General features: G+C 36.2%; 2 protein-coding genes across 5 annotated transcripts in view; one reads left to right on the top strand and one right to left on the bottom strand.

Annotated features, from left to right (window-relative positions):
* The window catches only part of LOC101899099 (cytosolic endo-beta-N-acetylglucosaminidase), a 55,521-nt gene extending 37,436 nt beyond the window's left edge, over nt 1-18,085 (bottom strand). Inside the window, exons 1-2 of one of the 2 annotated variants that reach the window (XM_059121436.1) lie at nt 17,979-18,056; nt 17,864-17,929 (exon numbers count right to left, since the gene is read on the bottom strand). In XM_059121436.1, coding sequence (XP_058977419.1) covers nt 17,864-17,891 — 28 coding nt within the window. In that variant the 5' untranslated portion in view covers nt 17,892-17,929; nt 17,979-18,056. Of the gene's footprint in view, nt 1-17,863 lie in introns of both variants that reach the window. The other variant, XM_059121435.1, reaches the window with a different exon arrangement.
* The window catches only part of LOC101891599 (uncharacterized), a 53,923-nt gene that overhangs the window by 9,563 nt on the left and 20,657 nt on the right, over nt 1-23,703 (top strand). The window contains exons 2-3 of one of the 3 annotated variants that reach the window (XM_059121440.1): nt 21,500-21,753; nt 21,826-22,346. The exons of 1 other annotated variant lie outside the window; for it this stretch is intronic. In XM_059121440.1, coding sequence (XP_058977423.1) covers nt 22,292-22,346 — 55 coding nt within the window. In that variant the 5' untranslated portion in view covers nt 21,500-21,753; nt 21,826-22,291. Of the gene's footprint in view, nt 1-21,499; nt 22,347-23,703 lie in introns of all 3 variants that reach the window. One more of the 3 variants, XM_059121439.1, reaches the window with a different exon arrangement.

The following is a 23,703-nucleotide window of genomic DNA, read 5'->3' as shown; positions in this document are numbered from 1 at the left end:
TATATATATTCATAATCAGCATGAAATTCTAAGTCGATTTAACGAAGTCCGTCTGTCTGTCCGTCTGTCTGTTGAAATCACGATACAGCCCACATTATTTGACGTAGAGCGCCAAAATTTAGTAGAACAATTTGTAATGTGTCTAGGATGGTTGGTATTGAAAATGAGATATATCGGTAAACGTTGTGGGATATAACGTACCCCATATAAAGGTACCTCCCGATATTCGGTATTTTGATGATTTATGCCACATTTTCACGGATTTGTCTGAAAATTGGTATTTGTAGGTCACAATGGGTTCCAGTTCCGATAGCGAAACTTCGCATGTATGGGTCCATGATTTGGTATAGCCCCCATATAACGGTACCTCCGATATTCGGTATTCTGATGGTTTTGTCACATTTTTTCACTGATTTGTTTAGAAACTGGTGTTTGTTGATCTTAATGGGTTCTAGCTCTTTTGGCGAAACACTGTATGTAAAGGTCCACGTTTTTGTATAGCCCCATATAGCCGTATTTCTCGATATTCGGTATTTTGATGATATTTGCCACATTTTCCCATGAATTTGTCTAAAAGTTGGTATATGTGGGTCATAATGGGCTCTAATGTTTCTTTTACCCTAAGGTGGAGGGTATTAAAAGTTTGGCCTGGCCGAACTTAATGTTTTTTACTTGTTACTTTTCGAACCATTTCTGCTGATTTTGCTGTTTTCTTCCGTCCATTTCCTTGACGTTGGGCTACGCTACCAGTAGCACGGTAACCAGCGATGGTACGAGACACAAAAGATTAATTCACATTTAAATGCTGGGGTGCTCTAACGATAGCCACTTGTGGTTTTCCAGCCAAATATAAAGAAATCACACTATCACGCTTGAATTCCATCACGAATAACTTTTCTTTCTGGAAAATTCTCACCAAAATGCTTTTGTACGCTTGTAAACAATATAATGACAGCAGTCTGAAATTGGTTGCAGTTTTTTATCTCAGCCTGTATTTAAATAATCGAACATTGGCTGAGGGTATACATGTGTCGGAAAACCGACTAATACCTTTTAAATTGTTTTTTTTTTTTACATTGGTAGCTTTGGATATGTTCTGGCTAATCTTCACTCCAAAATCGGCAATTGTGCTTATTTACGTACCCATAGCGCCATATGAGCTTCGTCGCTGAGCACAAGAAACGCGAGACAAATTTTCTTGGTTTCCATGGTTAAATTATGGACCAAACTCGATAAGTTTGACAGTGAAAAATAATACACGAATAGTGTCAAAACCAGTTCTACCAAAGTGATACTACTAGATACCTCTATTTATATGTTGCGTTGCCATTGCAACCTTCACCTTTATCACGACTTTGCAAATGAAGTACCAATTACTTGATTACTTTTCATTCAAGGTTCATTTGCTCTCTCTCTCTCTCTCTCTCAGTATTTGGGGACATTTCGCATTCCTTGAATGTGATCCGCATAATTTTCTTCGTCAATTGAGATAAACAAACAAAACAAAAAAAGAATATTTTTCTTCTCTTCAAATTTTACCTTTGCCCTCTAAATTTACCATTCGTAAAACTTTTATGTTTATGAATGACAAAATGTTTTATTGAAAGTGTAGAATTTGGCTAGAAGGATATTATCTAGCAAACCTTCCCACTTGAAAAATCTCCCAAAATTTGTATGCATGACCAGCATTCTGTTCGGCCATAATTTTACATGTTGTTGTTTGTCCGTGTTTTTCGTTCATACAAATGAAAGCTTATCTCCTTGCCTTTCATTAAGTCCGGAAAAAACACACACGGATGATATCCTTTATGACATTGGCATGTGTTTGTGATGACCAGTCGTATGTGTGCCTGTCCTCATTGATTGACCCATTCACCCAGAGATTTACGCCTATTGCGTAAATAAAATGACCCATTCACAAACACATATACACATACCCGATCCGCTTTGTGGGTTGGCCTATTCCTTTATCCTTGTAAACTCAAACTACATGTTTGTAACCCTCTGATGTGGTCAATGGTCGAACCAACGTCTGTATCGGTGTGAGTGTGTAAAAAGGTAACTTTATTGGTTTTTTTGTTCGCAGAAACCAAATAACACCTTTGCAACCGAAGCGTTTACGTTTCTTATTTCCTCTTTTCATTTGAAATTCTCCAATAAAGTGGAAAAATGTGATAGACTTAATACTCTTTGTTGAAGTTTTTGTAAGAACTAACACCTTTTGCAAATAAAAAAGGAATTTAATCGGCTGGCCGAAATTGAAATCAGGCATTGTGGCATCACTTTAGGTTTTGGGCTAAACTTTAGTTTGTCACCGAATTTAAACGGTTTTGGGGAAGATGATGGTTATACCCTACACCTCACAGTGGTAAGGGTATTATGTCTTTGTGCATTTGTTTGTAACAGGGAGAAAAAAGCGAGATACACCCATAGTTACTTTTGAGGATCTTCATAGAATCAATTTTTGGGTCGATTATGCATGTCAGTCCGTCTATCCGTCTGTACGTATTTTTGTAAACAAAATGCAGGTCGCATTTATTATCCGATTGAGATGAAATTTTCCAAACAATATTAGTTTGGCCCAAGGACGAAATCTATTGAAATTAGTGAGAACCGGTTGGAATCTTTTAAAAAGATTTTTGGTTAATTGTGCACCCAATGGCCAATATCAATCCGAATAACCTGATTTTTTGCGCAACCAACCGAATTCAGTCTAGAAGCAAGTACGTCAAATTTGGCTAAAATCGATTTAAATATCGCTATAGCTCTCATAGAGTTTGAGATGAAATTACTGCAACCAACTTCAGACTGCTGTCATTTCTAATCCACTCGTCCGACAGCTGTTAAAATTATTCCAGGGACAGCTCATTGTATTGTTTACAAGCGTACAAAAGCATTTTGGTGAGAATTTTCCAGAAAAAAAGTTATTCATTTTCTTTATGTTTGGCTGGAAAAACACTCCAGCATTTAAATGTGAATAAATCTTTTGTGTCTCGTCCCATCGCTCGTTACCCTGATACTGGTAGCGTAGCCCGACGTCAAGGAAATGGACGGAAGAAAACAGCAACATCAGCAGAAATGGTTCGAAAAGTAAAGAAGCGACTTGATCGAAACCCGCGTCGCAGTGGCCGAAAAATGGCTTGTGAGCTGGACATATCGCAATATTCCATTCGGCAAATATTGAAAAAAGTGCTCGGGGTAAAGCCATTGAAATTCCAAAAAGTGCAAGAACTTACACCGCAACCGAAAGAAAATAGACTCAAATGAGCTAGAGTTGCTTTGGTTGGCCGAAAGTGGTGAAGTGCCGAATTTGGTTTTCTCCTATGAGAAAACATTCGTTGTCCAGCAGTTTGTAAACAAACAAAATGATCGTGTTACTTTCCAAAGAGGTCAGCTGAAAATGTGTTCGGTTGGCCACCAGAACTCAAGTGGTGATGGTGTGGGCCGCCTTAACAGCCGACGGTCGCTCTCCGTTCGTATTAATCGACCGTGACATCAGAATAAATGCCGAATACTATCGCGAAAATATTCTGGAGAGTGTATTAAAGCCTTGGGCATGCAAACATTTTGGCCGCAGACCTTGGACATTCCAACAGGACTCAGAACTCAGCACCATCGCACTCAGCACGCGCCACCCAATAATGGTTACAAAATGAGGTTCCTCGTTTCATTTCCAGCGTACAATGGCCTCCAAAATCTCCGGATACCAATCCGTTTGACTATTGTATCTGGAGTATTTTGGAAAGCAAGCGCTTCGCCGGGAATGGGCCAAAATACTGCAGAGCAACATTCGGGCATCGTGTGACGATTTCATTGGCCGTGCCAAAGGTGACCAATTCGAACTAATTTAAACTTATTCTAAAATTTGATGCTATTTCCGATATTGTTTCCTATCAATCAATAAAATTAAAAAAAAATGTAAAAATTATGGCGTTTGACTTTGTTGTAGTTTTTTTTATCTCCCCCAAAATAATTTTGTTGAAATTTTTTTTCAGATTGATGAGGGGCAACACGACCAGGACCAGAAGCTATCACCTCAACAACTTCATATTCAAATATCTATATTTCCCGTAATGGGATATAATTGCATAGTTCGAATTTTTTTGGTTCCACGCCGGCCAAAAATTAAATCCCGGACCACGGTTCTACACAGTTTACGAAACTGTGTCAAATATGACATTTTGAGGATTTCTTTGTCGTCTTTTAGAAGGTTATAACTACCTGGTGCTATGGGAATTCAATGTTCATTATGAGATGTTGCTTCCGATGCTAGATGAATTTAACACTAGGAACGTGATAGATCCATGTTTTACACGGTGAATGAGGTGCATTTACAGTATTTGTAGAAACTTCCACCACTATCCAGACATAATCATCTTTCCACTACACCCACCCATAAAGTAAAATTTTTAGACATTTTCTAATAATTTTTCTCAAAAATGTTCAATGTTTCTTTGTTGGGATATCTTAGTCTAAAAAGTTTAGAAACTGTGTCAAATATGAAATTTTGAGGATCTCTTTGCATCTTCTAAAAGGTTGTTACCGCCTGCTTCTATGGGACTTCAATGTACATTATGAGATGTCGCTTCCCATACTAAATTAATTCAATACTTGGAAAGTGATAGCTCCATGTTTTACACGGTGAATGAGGTGCATTTACAGTATTTTTAGAAACTTCCACAGCAATCCAAACATAATCACTTTTCTACAACTTTTAGATTATTTCTAATCGTTTTTCTTTAAAAAGGTCAATTTTTTTTTGGGATCTATTAGTCTAGAAAGTTTCGAAGGACATTTCTGAATACATCGGTAAGAGACAGTGACGTATCTTGAAAACCGGTCGTTTCTCTCGCCACTTTACAAAAATGATTCCGCCAATAAATCATCCTTAACCTCGAAATCCTCGTACTTTTTTATAACCATTGAAAATCCGCTTCAGATATTTATAAACTTCTCAAAGTCATCATCTCTGCTGCTTTTGCTCTCTATGGACATTTTCGACGAAATTCAGAATTAAGACCTAATTTTCCAGTATAGGAGGCTGAAGGCAGTCAAGATAAATCGCCCATTTTTTAATTCGGATCTCCAGTATCGTAGACACTTGAGGCAAAACTCCCCTATAAAACAGAAAAGTTGGTGCGGTAAAATCAAACTAAAAGTCAATTAACAAATCCATTATTTGGAAATGAGAATTATTGCTGGGTACTCTATCAAATCCTCTTTTCAGGATGCGGATTTTTTTGGCGTTTCAGAGTTTTATAGCCCTCAATATTATTTTTCTTAACACTTGAATCAATCCTCTGGGATTTAGATAGTTTTTTTTTATTAACGAATTCCCGAGAACTAAGAAATGTTTCCCATATAAAAATACGTCCATCCCCATTAAATTCGTAATTTACAATTTGGTATTATTGACTCATTGACTTCTGAGAAAATCCTACTCAAACATTAAGGGCATCTTGAAAACAAAAAATTGAGATGCTTTCATCCGGAAACTATTCGTTGACATAGTATCCTTGTTTACATCATCATTGCGTTTGAGTTTTTTTTTTTTTGTTTCACTTTCAGCCATACCCTTTACGGTTTGCCAGTTTACCAATTGAAGCATAAAACTTAAATTGTAGTTTTTTTTTCTTGTACTACTACTTCGGTCTGCTTTTTTTATGACAACTTACTTACTGACATATTTTGTGGCTGAGGAGATTAAGATTATGGTTCTGTTCGTCATTTTATGGCTTAATGATGTCAGTCAGTGTTTGGGTACAAAGAGATTTTTCTAGTTAGTGGTGGAACACAGACAGGAACAAAAAAAAAGAAACCCCATACTTTAAGCTTCCTGTTCTCGTTCGCTGTGGTAAACATTCCTTTGGGGAGGGTTACAATTGAGTAATGGAGGAGTACACAAAAAATGAGGGAAAAATCTCAGATAGTTACTACCAAGAAATTTAATAATGCTGTTAGGCAACTGCAAAAGGAAGCCTTGAGTGAGCTTTTAAATTTCAGAGTAAATGTACATCATTTTTGATGGAGAGCGAAACATATTGCTTCTAAGACAAGTCGGGTGGTATGAGAAAGGTCAAGTATTCAAGTACTCGAGAGTAAAAATAATAATAACAAGTTAAAAAAGATCAGTCGATTTTTTCGACAAATGTATTCTCTCAGCCAATGTTCGATTATTTAAATATATTTTGATTATGATTATTCAAATTTTTGATCCAATATGAAGTAGGTTCCGAAGGAATGGGCCAATATTGTCCATTTCGTATCGGACCTTAACAAATATGATATAAATATTGCGACGTGCAGGTTTGGAATATGTTGGTTACTGCTTATTTCGGATTTTATGACCGTTTTTGGTAATTCAAAACTGTGGCCCTTTATGGGGGAGGTACCAAAAGGAATGGTCCGATCTCTACCATTTTTATAACCTCCACCATGGGTAGGAGGGTATATTAACTTTGTCATTCCGTTTGTAACACCTCTAAATATTCGTCGTAGACCCCATAAAGTATATATATTCATAATCAGCATAAAATTCTAAGACGATTTAGCGATGTCCGTCTGTCTGTCTGTCCGTCTGTCTGTCTGTCTGTCCGTCTGTCTGTCTGTTGAAATCACGATAGAGCCCACATTATTTGACGTAGACCTTTGAAATTTGGCACAAGTGTGTGTATTGTCCCTAGGATGGTTGGTATTGAAAATGAGATATATCGGTCCACGTTTTGGTATAGCCCCCATATAACGGTACCTACCGATTTTCGGTATTTTGATGATTTATGCCACATTTTTTCACGGATTTGTCTGAAAATTGGTATTTGTAGGTCACAACGGGTCCCTGAGCGTGTAGCAAAACATTGCATGTATAGGTCCACGTTCTGGTATAGTCCCCATATAACGGTACCTCCCGATATTCGGTATTTTGATGATTTATGCCACATTTTTTCACTGATTTGTGTAAAAGTTGGTATTTGTGGGTCATAATGGGTCCTAGCTCGTGTGGCGAAACATTGTAATTATAGGTGCACGTGTTGGTGTAGCCCCTATATAACGGTACCTCCCGATATTCGGCATTTTAATGTTTTTTGCCACATTTTTTCTAATGTTCTTTTACCCTAAGGTGGAGGGTATTAAAAGTTTGGCCCGGCCGAACTTAATGTTTTTTTACTTGTTATAACAGATCTTGTATTTGTGGAAATATTGAGATGTGCCAAGTCTGAATGCAACCGGATGTTAATTTCGCGTTTTATGAGATTCATAAATCTTCAAAATTTTGACCTTTTGTGGGGGACTAAGAAAAAGAAGAAGTGGACCGATATATTCCATCTTCACAGCAGATCTTGTGCAAGTAGAAATAATGGCATGTGTGAAATATGAAGAGACCGGATGCTTATTTCGGGGTTTCTAAACTTTTTTGTTATTTAAAACATTGAACCTTTGTGGGGGAGGTACCAGAAGGAATATTCCGATCTCTACCATCTTTATAACAGATCTTGTGTTGACGGAAATATCAAGATGTGCCAAGTCTGAATGTAATTGTATGTTAATTTCGCGTTTTATGAGCCTCATTGGTATTCAAAATGCTGACCCTTTGTGGGGAAGGTAGAAGAAGAAGTGGACAGATATATTCCATCTTCACACCAGATCTTGAGTAAGTCGAAAAATGTGATGTTTGAAATATAAACAGAACCGGATGCTTATTTCGGGGTTTCTAAACGTTTTTGTTATTCAAAACTTTAGCCCCTTGTGTAGGAGGTACCAGAATGAATGGTCCGATCTCTATTATTTTAATCTACTATTTGTGGAAATATTGAGATGTGCCAAGTCTGAATGTAATCGAATGTTAATTTCGCATTTTATGATAATGGTGACCCTTTCTGGGGGAGGTACCAGAAGGAGTGATCCAATAAATTCCATTTTCACGCCAGATCTTGGGTTAATAAAAAATATTGCGATGTGTGTAATTTGACGACAATCGGACTCTTACATCACATTTTAGAGAGTTATAATTTTTCAAAATTTCCACCCTTCGTGGGGGAGGTACTTGATGGAATGGGTCAATATTGTCCATTTTCGCACCTGACCTAGCACTGATGAAAATATTAGAATTCGCAAAAGTTGAAGCAAAATCGAATTATCCTTTCTCTTTCTGTGCAAAAAATTATTTTCTTTGAAATTTTTGACATTTTGTATGGAAGGTACCAGAAGTAGTGGACCAATATTTCCCATCTCCGAACTCGATCTAAGTTTGACAAAAATATCACGATGTACCTGCTTTGCATTAAATCGGATACTCGTGCGCACCAACCAGTCAGACAGACGGACGGACATCGCTAGATCGATTTCAAATGTCCCGAAACGTATTTGGTGCGAAGATACCCAGGGTCAAAAACCGTTATTTCAATGAGGCACGTTTTGGCCGTATAAAATATACCCTCTCTAGCCATATGGCTGAGGGTATAAAAATTCTCCAAACTGAGCTCCTTAATTGTAATCCTATCTGTTCGAAATCTAAGCACTATTAACCAATATCTTTCCCGTGAATGTGTATTAATAGATGTGTCGGTGTCATGCCTTAGTGTTCCATAAAGAAAATTATTTGAAAGAGAGAGAGAGAGATAGGTAGAGATCTAAAACAAAGAAGCCACGTGGATCGGCGTTTTGAGAATTAAAATTGCAAATAGAGGGATTAAGGGATTTTGGATTAAGAGGGATTTTGGATAAAGATTCCTCGGAATCCATGTAGTGCCCATTACGAACATCATAGCCGACATTTAAAACAATTTCGGTTAGTAGTACCCAATCAAAAGGGGCAATTCTGCTGAGTAATGCTGCTAGAATCATCAAAATACCGATTAACGGGAGGTATCGCTATGTGAGGGCTATACGAAGACGTGGACCTGCATAGGCAATTTCCCGTCATAGACTTTAATACCCATCTAATATCATCGAATTACCGAATAAAGGGAGGTACCCTTATATGAGGGCTATACAAAGACTTGGACCTGCATAGACAATTTTCCGTCATAGATCGCAGTACCCATTGCGAACTTTAAATACGAATTTTTAAACAATTCCAGTGAATAATGTCGCTAAAATTACGAAAATACCGAATATCGGGAGATATCGTTATATGGGGGCTATACTAAAACGTAGACCTATGTAGACAATTCTCTTCCAGGGGTGAATCACTCGAAAGAAACTCCTTGTGTGGATTTTCAGACAATTCCTTTGAACAATTTGGCTACAATTATCAAAATACCGAATAGCGAGAGGAACCGTTATATGGGCGATATATAATATTGGTGACTTATATATATAATTCTTTCCAGGGGGTATTGTACTCAGAAAGAACTGCTTTTGTGGGTTTTAAGACAATTCCATTGAAAAGTTTGACTAAAATCATAAAAATACCGAATAACGGGGGGTACCGTTATATGGGAGATATACGATATCGTGGACCTATATAGACAATTCTGGTCCAGGGGGTAATGTACTCACAAGGAACTGCTTTTGCCGATTTTAAGACAATTTCATTGAAAATTTTGGCTAAAATCATCAGAATAACGAATAACGGGGGTACTGTTATATGGGGGCTATACGATATGTGGGACCTATATGCATATTTCCCTTCCAGGGGGTAAAGTATTCAGATGGAACTCCTTGTGTGGATTTTCAGACAATTCGATAAAAAAAAATGTGTCTACAATCATCAAAATACCGAATATCGGGGTACCGTTATATGGGGAACTTACGATATCGTGGACCTATATAGACAATTCTCTTCCAGGGTGTAAAGTAATTACAAAGAACTCATTATGGAGAATTTCAGACGATTTCATTGAAAAAAAGTAAATTATCAAAATACCGAATATCGGGAGGTACTGTTTTAGGGAGCTATACGTTATCGTGGACCTATGTATCCCATCTTCGAACTTGACCTGCCTGCAGACAAAAGACAGATGTGTGCAAAATTGTAGCTTCCTATCCTAATTCGTTTCGACTCTGGTGTGATTACAACAGACGGTCGGACGGAAAGGTTTTAGGCAGAAAGTGTCAAAAGAAGAAATGTTCTACACAAAATTTCACCATATATCTTAGAATGAACCATATACCTAGGAACAATAGTTTTAATGAAAATTACATTTTAAAATGTATGTACTAAAAAATTAAAATTATGTGTTTGCTTTTTTATTGTTAATTTAAAACATATGCAATCCGAGTCTAAATCTCCCTTTATGCTTCATATTTCGGGGGAAGTGCCAAAGGAAGAATTATTTTAGATCTGAATAAAAGAAATTTGCATATTCAATATGTATCATCAAATAATATATAAAAATGTTTTGTTAATAAAGATCCTTATGTATTTCTTCAAAGTTCAACATTTTTTTCCAATCCGCTTCAAATTTTTATTTACTGTACAGTTGTGTTTCTTGCTTCCCTCACCTGAGTAGAGATTTTTGTAAAATCCTACTAGATAGTATATTCCATATGTTTTCTAACCTTTTTAGTACTTTATCATATTTAAAAAATAAAATAAGTTTTAAACCCCTCCAAGAGAAAAAATTGCAAATATAGTGATTTTATGTCCTTTAACCTCATCAATTTAATGTGTGGCTTATACCACCCTCAAAACTATCTGGCCAGTCAGTTTTACAACCCAACATAAATATTCCGGTAATATCATTTTAATGTTATTTTAAGGAAATTTTTTATTCCACATTTACCCTGATATGGCACTTTAAAGGCATACTAAAAAGGACAAATTTACGACAGAGAAAATAAATTGACATTTAATTTATGTATCCTCCATCATATTAAAGTATTGCTGCAGATGTCCGGACATAAGAACATACACACATACATGCATGAATACATAGCAGCTTTCAGAAACATCGTTGCTGACACCACCAACAGCAGCAACAACAACACCACAGAGGAGTACATACAAAACATGAACGAGCAGGACATAAGTCACAAGGACATGTGACAAATTTTAAATGCTTTTGGGAACGATATTTTTCATTCGTTCATTCATTCATTCACTCACTCAACAACTAATGGATTTCATATTTATAATAAAATTATTACTTGACACAGAAGTCCACAGAGGATACAGATTTCTTTTAAATTTCAATCCATAGAATTACTTTAAATGTATTTTGAAGATGGACATTTGGGGAGCAGGAGATGTTGAGAGTATCCTATTACAAATTTGATTACTTTCGTTTTAGATAAATTAATAGGCATTTCGAATTTTGTCTGCTAAGGACAATGACAATGTTTGATTGATGGATGTCTTCCACTTGGTGATGGTGATGATACAGCAGAATATTTGACATTTAGCTATTAGTTCATTATAGACTCATTATTGTCATCTTGATACCGTTTTGTTTTTAATAATGTCATTATATTGTCTGAAAAGCAATAAAAAGTAATTTGTTGTCCTTGCCCTTGAGAGGAGGATGATACATGACTAATTTAATGCCACCTACTCTCTTCCAAAATGTTGTTAAAATAAATTCTTAATTATCAAGGTTTTGATTGTTGTTATTTTTAGTTTGACATGCTCATTTGTTGATAATAGAATCCACTTTTATGAAAAAAATTTAGTTTTAGTTATTGGTGCGGGAATGGGTGGGCTAATATTGTCCATTTCCGATTCTGACCAATGTTTTATCTAAATAATACGATGTGCCAAATTTGATCTACATCGTGTACTCTCTTCACTCCATATTAGGTTTTTGATATTTTGTATTGTGCGGAAAGTGCCAGAAACAATGGACCGATATATATCATCTTCACACTTGCTCGAACAAAGACAAAAGTATCAGCATGTGATAAATTTAATGATAATTGGACAGGAATTTTACATTTTACGGGAGTTATTGCAATTAAAAATTTTGACCGTTTGTGTAGGAGGTGCAAGATGGAGTCGAACAATATTGTCCAATTTTGCAATTGTCCTAAATCCAATTTAAGTATTACGATGGGTAGAAATTGAATTATAACCCATCACCCAATATAAAATTTATATATTTTTTTTGCAAAATTTTGAACTTTTGTGGTGGAGGTATTTGAAGGTCTGATTAGACCGATATTACTCATCTCCTAATACGATTCAAATTTCTTCGAAAGTGAGGTACAAAGATAAATAGACTTTAAATGTCGGAAAAAAACATAAAAACCATAAAAATTTCAACAAAGTTCCCAGTTTGACATTGGTTCAAGTTTTAACAAAGCAGCGGTACAAAGCAATTTTATGCATTTCAAACCGAAGAGTCTGTAGTTTGATTTAAGCTATCAATGGGTATTTTAGTTATCAAGGGTTATATTAGTTTTGCCATTCAGTTTGAAAAACACCAAAATATTCGCACGCAGGTTGTATACAGGGTCATTATATTGTTTACAAGCGTACCAAAGCATTTTGGTGAGAATTTTCCAGAAAAAAAGTTATTCGTGATGGAATTTAAGCGTGATAGTATGATTTCTTTATATTTGGCTGGAAAACCACAAGTGGCTATCGTTAGAGCACTCCAGCATTTAAATGTGAATAAATCTTTTGTGTCTCGTACCATCGCTCGTTACCGTGATACTGGTAGCGTAGCCCGACGTCAAGGAAGTGGACGGAAGAAAACAGCAACATCAGCAGATATGGTTCGAAAAGTAAAGAAGTGACTTGATCGAAACCCGCGTCGCAGTGGCCGTGAGCTGAACACATCGCAATATTCCATTCGCAAATATTAAAAAATGAGCTCGGAAAAATTCCAAAAAGTGCAAGAACTTACACCGAAAGTGGTGAACAGCCCAATTTGGTTTTCTCCGATGATAAAACATTCGTTGTCCAGCCAGTTTGTAAACAAACAAAATTATCGTGTTTACTTGTCAAAGAGGTAATCTGAAAATGTGCACCTTCGGTTGGCCACCAGAACTCAAGCGCCGGCCATGGTGATGGTGTGGGCCGCCATAACAGCCGATGGCAGACCGTTGCATCAGAATAAATGCCGAACATTATCGCAAAAATATTCTGGCTTGAATACACCAAGCCTTGGGCACGCAAACATTTTCGCCGCAGACCTTGGACATTACAACAGGACTCAGCACCATTGTATTCACCCAAGAATGGTTACATAATAAGGTTCCTCGCTTCATTTCCAGCGCACAATGGCAACCAAAATCTCCGGATACCAATCCGTTGGACTAATGTGTTTGGAGTATGTATTTTGGAAAGCATGGTTGGCACTAGAAAATACCAAAGTGTCGATCACCTCAAGCAAGCGCTTCGCGGCAATGGGCCAAAATACCGCAGAGCAACATTCGGGCAGCGTGTGACGGTTTAATTGGCCGTTTGAAGGCCATAATTCGTGCCAAAAGTGACCAATTCGAAAAAATCTAAACTTATTCTAAAATGTGATGCTATTTCCGACATTTGTTGCTTTCATTCAATAAAGTTTAAAAAAAATGTAACAATTATAGCTTTTGACTTTGTTGCAGTTTTTTTTATCTCACCTTGTATTTCATCTTCACACTTGCTCGAATAAAGGCAAAAAACGCTTTCAAAAACTTTGCGACTGGCAACAATTGTCTATCAAGCTTTAAAAACAAGCAATAATGTAAATAATTCTACTTGTTGTTGCTGCTATAACTATTTAGTAGTAGTGTGTAAGAAAATATATGTCAAGCCATTAATCGATGGGTTTTGTTCTAATCCAAAGAAAATAGTTAATTACTGTCATTGTATCGAACACTTATTAGTATTCTATTTTTTGTTTTGTCTGTCTGCCTAGGCGAATTAAAACTTATTCATCTGTATAAGGTATATTTACAAATATTACATTCATTTAACCCATACCAGACTTTAAATATTGTGTTTTTTTAATATTCTGTCACAATTATTTCGGTAATAAAATCAACGGTGGAGTATCTCTCGAATACCAAATTTTAATTTCAATACCATACACTCCCTTCGGTTTGAGCTCTTTGATGGATCTATTGTTACTTGAACCTGAATAATTATTTACTTCCCAAATATACGAGAGTAATTATTATTTAAAAATTAATTTATGGGACGGACCCAGCAAAACAAAATCTATATAATCGTGTCATATCCTTTATGCATACCTTCATCCGTAAGGTCTGTTTGATACATGCCTGCTTATATGTCTATGCGTACCATAACTCACGAAGGGAGTATCAAATTGTCTCATAACTTGATACAACATTCTACCAAACATAGATCGAGTTTGGAGATGGACAATACCAGTCCTATCCTTTTCGCATCTCCCCACAACAGTTCAAATATTTGCGAAAATGGACAATATTGGGCCACTTCTTCTATTACATCCCCCACAAAAGGTAAAAATTGCAAAAAGTCGTAACATTTAAAGCGATGTCTGCTTTTTTACATATTATTATAATTTTTAATATTAAGTTGGGATATGTACGTCCAATAGTTTGGTACGTCCCCAGGTGTACGGGTATACATAAACAAGTAGTTACAGGCTTTGGATATATATCTCCGAAATGCAAATTTAATGTACTTGCTTCTGACTGAATTCAGTCCCATGTGTCAAAATATATAGCTATGGCTCTCGATATAAACCAAATTTGAAGTACTAGTTTCTAAGATGAATTCAGTCGTAATTGGCAAAATTCTGTCCATCTGGGCTGATACTAGCCATTTGACGTTCAATAAAATTGATATATATGTGAGCTATATTCAAATCTGAACCGATCTCGATAAAATTAGACAGAGGTATTTTCGAGGATATGACAAGATTTTCGATGTCCGGTACCAAATATCATTCTTGTGGAGTGCATATTACGCTTGAAAGGGACTTTAAAACCCAAATCGGATAAAACATATATATGGGAACTATAGCTATATCGGAAATTCGATGTACTTGCTTCTAGACTGAATTCGGTCAGATGTACCAAAATTCAGGTCATTTGCACGGTTTGGACTAAACTGAGATGAGGGTGAGATGAAAAAACTACTAACAGACTGCTGTCATTTCTAATCCACTCGTCCGACAGCTGTTAAAATTATTAAATTATTAGTGTGATTTCTTTATATTTGGCTGAAAAACCACAAGTGGCTATTGTTAGAGCACTCCAGCATTTAAATGTGAATAAATCTTTTGTGTCTCGTACCATCGTTTGTTACCGTGATACTGGTAGCGTAGCCCGACGTCAAGGAAGTGGACGAAAGAAAACAGCAACATCAGCAGAAATGGTTCGAAAAGTAAAGAAGCGACTTGATCGGAACGCGCGTCGCAGTGGCCAAAAGTGGCTCGTGAAAAATTGAAATACTCAAATATTGAAAACAAAGCCATTGAAATTCCAAAAAGCGCAACAGAAAGAAAATAGACTCAAACGAGCTAAAAAGTTGCTTCGCTTGGCCGAAAGTGGTGAACTGCCGAATTTGGTTTTTTCCGATGAGAAAATATTCGTTGTCCAGCAGTTTGTAACCAAACAAAATAATCGTGTTTACTTGCCAAAGAGGTCAGCTGAAAATGTACACTTTCGGTTGGCCACCAGAACTCAAGCTCCGGCCATGCTGATGGTGAGGGCTGCCATTACAGGTCGCTCTCCGCTCGTATTTATCGACCGTGGCATCAGAATAAATGCCGAATATTATCGCGAAAATGCCGAATATTATCGCCTTGGGCACGCAAACATTTTGACCGCAGACCTTGGACATACCAACAGGACTCGGCATTTTCACACTCAGAACGCTCCACCCAAGAATGGTTACAAAATGAGGTTTGTCGATTCATTTCCAGCGCACAGTGGCCACCAAAATCTCCGGATACCAATCCGTTGGACTATTGTGTCTGGAGTATATTGGAAAGCAAGGTTGACACTAAAAAATACCAAAGTTTCGATCATCTCAAGCAAGCGCTTCGCCGGGAATACCGCATAGCAACATTCTAGCAGCGTGTGACGGTTTCATTGGCCGTTTGAAGGCCATAATTCGTGCCAAAGGTGACCAATTCGAGCAAATCTAAACGTATTCTAAAATTCGATGCTATTGCCGAAATTTTTTGCTTTAATTCAATTGAATTTAAAAAAATTTAAACATTTTGGAGCTTGGCATGTTGCAGTTTTTTTTTATCTCACCCTGTATATGTTTTAACCGAATTCAAAGTTCCTGCCTTCTGAAAGTCATAAAATGCACCATTCATTGATGTTGCTTCACTCGGAGAACATTGGCCTATTTTGTTCAGTCTAAAAAGGATTAGTTATGATAGAAAAGAAGAATTTTTATATAGTTATACCAGTGCTTACCTAGCCCAATGACATTCTACAAAAGGTCACATCAGAAAAAATCTCTATAAAATTCAGTGGAATCGGTTGGAATAGACACATAGCTCCCATACATAAGTTCCATACGATTTCAAAGGTAAACCACTCTAAAGCTAGAATGGTTACTGAATGAATGTAAATGGTACGATCTATTTTACAAAGGCCCAAAATATAGCTGTATATTTGTCAGGATCTGCTATATATGAATATAGTCGGACCTTTCCGGCCTTGTACTTTCCTCACTGGTTTTCAAAATAAACAGGCAACCCTGGTAAATGGATATTCTATTGTATTACATATTATGTACTCAGTGTATTGTGTTATAGTATAGCACGTTTTTTAAGTTACTGGGAGCGCTTTAAAGTATGCTTTAATTTTTTCAAATATAAAATGTGGAAAAGCCACTTTACATTAATAATAACATGATGCGTAAACTAGTCTTAAGTTTGAAACTGTTTTCATCTTTTTCTTGTCCTGTCCTATAAAACAATTTGTGAGCAATTAAGATAAATTTCAATTTGAAAAATTAATGTATTATGCATAAATGTTTTGAAAACTTTTTCAATCAAAACAAAAACCCCTTAAGGTGAATTATACTAAATTTCTCCCCAAGGGCATGTTGAAAGGAATTTTTTAAAATCATGAAACGATTCCTTTGGCTTGTTTTTTTTTTATTTTTTAAAGTCAAGAGGATGGATTTTCCCGATAAATGGTGGGTGCGTGTGTATGTAACTAGAAAAACAAATATAATTCTATAAATAGAATATTGTCTCTGTGCTATTATAAGTGTACAAATCTTTTACTTATCCAGGCACACACAGTGGGTTAATACAACGGCAAATGGAACTCCCAAACCATAACAAGAACACAAAACAACAAGAGCTCTAACAGACGAATGAACGAACGAACGAACGACTTGTAGGTAGGTAGGTGTTGAACATTAGCACACAGCACCAGACAACAACAAACCCAGCAAGCTGTCTGCAAGCAATATGTTGGCTGCAAATCAACAGCAGCGGCAGCAACAACAACTTTCCAAATTGAGTCACAATTTTCTTCCGATTTCAGTTGTGTTGATATTTTTTTGTGTTAAAATTAGGAACGGAAAACAATAGAACCATATTGTTTGGGATTTTTTGTTTTTGCTGTTGCTGCTGCCATTCCTTTCATGGTAATCATGGCTGGGCAAATATAATGGAATACACCCATAGATTGTAGACGTGGGGCACCAAAAAAAACGTAACAGTTCCTTCTACGTTATTTTGCTCTTATCTTAAGTAAACGATTTAGAATAAATTCAGTTCTTATGACTGCTCTGCTATTATCTATTCTATGTTTCTTTAAACATTTGATTGCAGCAGGGCTTTGTAATTGGCCGCCACCGAACATAATCATCGAGATAAAACTTCTTTCAGGCGACCTGGCTCCATTCCATTTGATCCACAAACTGTTTTTTTCTTTTAATTTGCAAAGTGTCGTTCAGAACATTTGCCCCACCACATCATTGTTTGTCACATTGAATTGAATTTTCGTATTTTCTTTCTTTCACGAAACTTACTGCAACACTCATCTTTGTTATCACACATTATAGGGCCGTTTTAATCACGTTGTCTCTGTTTGTTTACTACAACAAAAAAAAACTAAATAAAACGAAATAACAACAAAATGTTTACGTTTGTCTTTGCATTCACTCGCGTCCACTTATTATTTTTTTATATTTTTTCTTGTTTTTTATTTCTGGCTTACGTCCAAAACTGATTGTGTGTTTTTGAGATTTTGTTTTTATTCTCTTGTGCCGGGTAACAGCTGATTAGGGATATGTAAGTCGTTGCTCGACTAAAAGGGAAAATCGATTTGTTGTTAAGTAATCGATTTTCCGTTATCGGCTTTTTAGGGGATGTTCTTCATTTTGAAGTGCCTTATTTTTATAGCATGTTTCCATTGGTGTTTGAGCAAGGTTGTTCGGTTTTAGAATTAAATACAAGAATCAATTCGTCATCATACTTGTATGATTTATTTATTTTTATATTTTGCTGGACACCGAAGCAAGTAGTATTTAATATATTATAAAGGAAAGAATCGAAAATGGAATAAGTCATCGGCTGACTTATTTATAAAAGAATAAAAAAGATAGGTTGACTTAGTTCGATTTCTTTCCCGAAAACACTAGACGGCTGGCTTATTCGTAAGAAAACAAAGAACTACAGGATGGCGAAGTGAAAATACTAAGCCGAAATTGAACTAAGGAAAAATCGGTTACCCTAGTAACATATTTACATGCATGCATGTTCTGGAACAGACAATATTTTTTAAAGTATTTCTATAGAATAACTATAAACAATATAAAATAACTACAACAATTTCTCTGGACTACCTAGTAAGTAATTCTACCATAATTGAGCGACTTATATTTATTCAAACATAATAAAGGTTAACTAATTTCAATTTCTGTCCATAAAGTGATTTATAACGTGTTTAGATACAAAATGTTATACGGATTAACAGACATTTTCAGGATTTATTTCTTAATTCGGATTAATTCAACCAGGTTTTACACACAAAAATTTATCTTCTCACGACGAAGAATACAGGTAGATGCATCAACGATTGGAAGCAGTGAAATGTCAAAATTTATTTTTTTTTTCAAATATAGGTGGATTTTTATATGTTTTCTTATACAATGCCAATTGGAGGTTGTTATATTTTTACAAATTTCAATAATTTTTCATTCAAAAGTTTCAAAATCAGTTTGAGAGTTCATTGTCCCAGCAGCTGTCATTGTCCCAGATGCATCAACGCTTGGGAACATTGATATCTCAAAATTTTTAAAATGTTTTGTCAAAAATATTCGAATTCGGAACGAACTTGGAACATTTGTGTGAGATTGCCCAATATTCTGAAAGTTTTTCTTTTTTTTTTTTGACAAAAGTTGGAAGGACCATTAGATTTTCGTGACGAATTCGTTTAGAATTCGAAAAAGAAAAAAAGGAATATTAGAAACAATTTTAAGATGTTCCATCCAAAATTCCGAAAAAAGTCTGAATTTTTTCTATAGTGTTATCCGAAAGTCGGGAAAAATTATATGCATTTTTTCAAAAATCGGCGAATTATGAGAGGTTTGGTAGGACATTGGGAAAAGTATCGGGTGTTTCATCCAAAATTCGAAAAATTGTCAGATGTTTGATTCAAAATTCAGAAAAAAATCCGAATTTGTTGTATAGTTTTATCCGAAAGACGGGAAAAAATCGATGAATTCATTCAAAAATCGTAGAGTAATACGACGTTTGATATGAAATTCAGAAAGGTTGATCCTAAATTCTGAACATTTTCAGTTTTTTGATCGAAAATTTGATCATTCTTAGGTGGCGCGTGCTGAGTGCGGTTGTGCTGAGTCCTGTTGGAAGGTCCAAGGTCTGCGGTCAAAATGTTTGCGTGCACAAGGCCTCCAGAATATTTTCGCGATAATATTCGGCATTTATTCTGATGCCACAATCGATTAATACGAGCGCAGAGCGACCATCGCCTGCTACGGCGGCCCACACCATCACCATGGCCGACGCTTGAGTAATGGTGGCCAACCGAAGCAATTCTTTAGCTCTTTTGAGTCTATTTTCTTTATGTCGCGGTGTAAGTTCTTGCACTTTTTGAAATTTCAATGGTTTTACCACGAGCTCATTTTTCAATATGCGTCGAATGGAATGTTGCGATATGTTCAGCTCACGTGAAATGTTTCGGCCACTGCGACGCGAGTTTCGATCAAGTCGCTTATGTTGCTGTTTTCTTGCGTCGATTTCCTTGACGTCGGGCTACGCTACCAGCATCACGGTAACGAGCGATGGTACGAGACACAAAAGATTTATTCACATTTAAATGCTGGAGTGCTCTAACGATAGCCACTTGCGGCAGTTTTATCATCTCACCCTGTATGTTCGGGACAAGGTGTCCAGGCCATCTAATATGAATCGATAACTCATTCAGTTCCGATAGATTACTGTGGGTATGTTCTGGTTCATCTTGGAGTTTTTTCTAGGTCTTCCTACTGTTTGAGGTACGGTTGGTACAACAAGCCAAAGGCTTCTGTGACATAACGAGACGAAGCTGAGGTGGAAAAAAAGAGCCAAAGTCTCCTGACGAACGGACCCTCTGTGTAAATGAATTACCGGCGACGCAGTTTAATGAGAACCAGTTCAAAAAGTTATTCCCAGTTAACGATTCTGTTAGTCGGAGGAAAGAAAATGATTCAAAAATTCGGTCATACCTAACCTCAATTAAATTTGCAGTGCGCACATTATGCTTTTTTTATATCGCTACTCATATTTTGTATTGAATGTACCCTTAATTGAATTTCTTACCCATAAATTTGCTTTAAATAAAACTATTTACGTCTTCCATCCAAGTTAAGCTGGAAATACATAAAGCGCTTATCTGGCTGGCTTAAGGCTGAAAATACATAAAGCGCATATTTGGCTGGCTTAAGTCATCGGCTGGCTTCTTCGTAGATGAACAAAGGAGTTTTAGGTTGACCTAGTTCGAGTTTGGCCCTAGGCTCCTTTGTTCATTTCCGAAGAAGCCAGCCGATGACTTAAGCCAGCCCAATAAGCGCTTTATGTATTCCCAGCTTAAGTCATCGGCTGGCTTCTTCGGAAATGAACAAAGGAGCCCAGGGCCAAAATCGAACTAAGTCAACCTAAAACTCCTTTGTTCATCTACGAAGAAGCCAGCCGATGACTTAAGCCAGTCAAATATGCGCTTTATGTATTTCCAGCCTTACTTTGGTATCCATCCGATTAAGTGAGTTTTCTTATTTTTCTGAGAAATCCATTGTTATAATACTGCCCATTAGCCATGGCGTTCAGAGCTAATCAAGGTCTTGCGAACTTGTTAGTGAATTCTTTGAAAAAAAAAAAATCCATGAACATTGATGAACTTGTTTTTCCTTCTAACATTATCCTTTAAGATCTTCCAATTATGACATAATCCCCTGCCAATGGCCAAGGATTTGCCTAATGGACTGCTAATATCAAGAATGCATTATAAATCCCCTTCCTACCCATTTTTTAGCAGAAATTGCGACTTCTTTCAGCCAAAGGCAAATTTTCAAACAACTATTAAATAAATTACGGCTTGTTTTGTGCTACTACATCTTTGTTTTTCACCCAACCATTTATGGTGTTCTGTTTTGTTGTCTTTACAGGACATAGGAGAGACAGACAAACAGCCTGGAAACGGAAGTTGGAACATTAAGAGTATCATCAGCATCAATAGCAGACACATTGTGAACGGCCGAAGTTTCAAACGTATCCTTCTCTCAATGACGAAATAGTTTGATGTTAATCAATGGGTTTTGCTAACAAGGCAACAAGGACAATAGATTCACCACCACAACCACTACCATTGTCGCCATTATGGCGCCCAACGTATTCTGTAAATTGTGCGATAACAAGAAATGTAACAGCTACAACAAAACTATCCTTAGGCTTTAATATATTTGATGATTTTTTGTTAAACTAATGCCCGCAGAATTAGGTGCTGTGTCGGAAGAAGTGCCAGCAGGACAAGGCTTTAGTTAATCAACATTTGTACTGAGTTTCTTTTGAAAAGAACAAAAATCATAGAAGACATTATTATTAGCCAACCAAAAACAAAAAAAAAGCTTGCGAGCGGAAATTTAGCCTTCATCCAAACAGAAGCATATCTCCAATACCGAAATTAAGGACCAACAAAAAAAAAGAAGATTTGAAATTTGCCAAAACTAGTTTAGCTGATATTTTGTTACTGTGTCAACGAAAAAAAAACAAGCTGGAATAAAAACAACGCCCTATTCCTTGGCTTATACAGAGGAAACGGAAGAAATAACTTTTACCCCATAAAGTTAGGTGTTAACCCAAAACCAACATTTATGAACTTGAACTTAGACAAAGTTTAACTTGAGTTAGATTTATCAGCATCGCAGCAGTAACCACATCTAAAACAACAATTCAGAAAAATGCCAGCTGGACGTGTTGCCGGAAAGGCGGGTTATTCCAACCACTACTATAATGGTGAGTTTGGTACAGTTTTTTGGTTCCTTTTGTTTTGATTTCCGCATAGTTTGCTTGCTTGATTTTCCAGTAGTTGCTTCATTCATTCATTATTCTCTCTTTCTTCTTTTCATTCCACTTTAGACGGTACGTATTTTTCAAAACACACACACACCCACCCACACATGCATATCCATGCATCCAACATTTGCATATATGTATGTACATCCACCAACACGAATTCGAACAACCACCCACCCACCCACCAACTCACACATTCATTGAATACTTGGATTTGGACATAACTCTCTCACACAAATTGGATCGTATTCTATTAACATTAAATTCCGCATTGTGTTATGGTTTGAGTTTAAAGGGGGCCAAAATTCGGTGGGAATGCTTAACAATTCCCGAAATGCAAAATGGTAAGTGGAATTATTGTTGTTGTTGTTAATAATGAGACCACGTAAAGCTAGATTTACACAATTGAAATAATCTTTAAAATGCTTCTAATTCGTGTAAATAGCAAAATTTCTTTAACATATTTTTGATTTATTGCACCAAAGTTTTAAAGATTTTATTTATGTCGGATAAAAAGCATCCAAATTGCAGCTGAAAATATTGACGACTATAAAAAATTTGACAGCATGTTCATTATTTAAATTCAATGCTTATTATATACTTATCACAAGTTTTGATTTACCTATTTTTATTGCTGCAAGTGGCACTGTAATTAATTTTTTTAAATAATAAAATTAAAACAAGTAAGCAAAGGCTACAGTCGAGCGGGGCCGACCGTTGAATACCCTACAACACTATAATAAATTATACAGTTTATATAGGCCATATACTTGAAAGAATTCCACAAGATATTGTGACAAATAATAAAAGAAAACCATCAGGTTTCGTTCTAATTTTCGAATAATAGAAACTTGAACTAATTTGCTCATTTCCAATTTATAGGTAGATGTTGCACGTAAATGGTCTTCCTAGATCTGGAACCAATATTTCCCAAACACCTATAATCTCTCAGAAGTGGCAAAAGATTAACATTTATTATTGGTTTTAGACTTAAACGCATCTATGTGAGATACAGACATTTGACTATATTCTTCAACGAAATCAGCCTTAACGAAATAGTCAAAAGTGCGTCTTTTCTGTATTTGTGAATTCTCCAAAAAGACACTGGAATGGATATTTTCGTATTTTGTTTACAAAAGTTGGCAAACTATTTCACAGATTGAATATTTTTGGATGGCCATCCAAAACTATTTGGCTTTTGCTATGTCCGGTAACCTCCATTCAAATGCGATCGGGCGATAATTACGACTTGTTGACAATTTTGCAGTTTTTTTGTCCATTTCAACCCCTACATATA

This window comes from Musca domestica, unplaced genomic scaffold (genome assembly GCF_030504385.1).
Source record: "Musca domestica strain aabys unplaced genomic scaffold, Musca_domestica.polishedcontigs.V.1.1 194, whole genome shotgun sequence".
Taxonomy (NCBI): Eukaryota; Metazoa; Arthropoda; class Insecta; order Diptera; family Muscidae; genus Musca; species Musca domestica.
The sequence above is the reverse complement of the archived record's forward strand: the minus strand, read 5'-3'. Positions and strand labels throughout refer to the sequence as shown.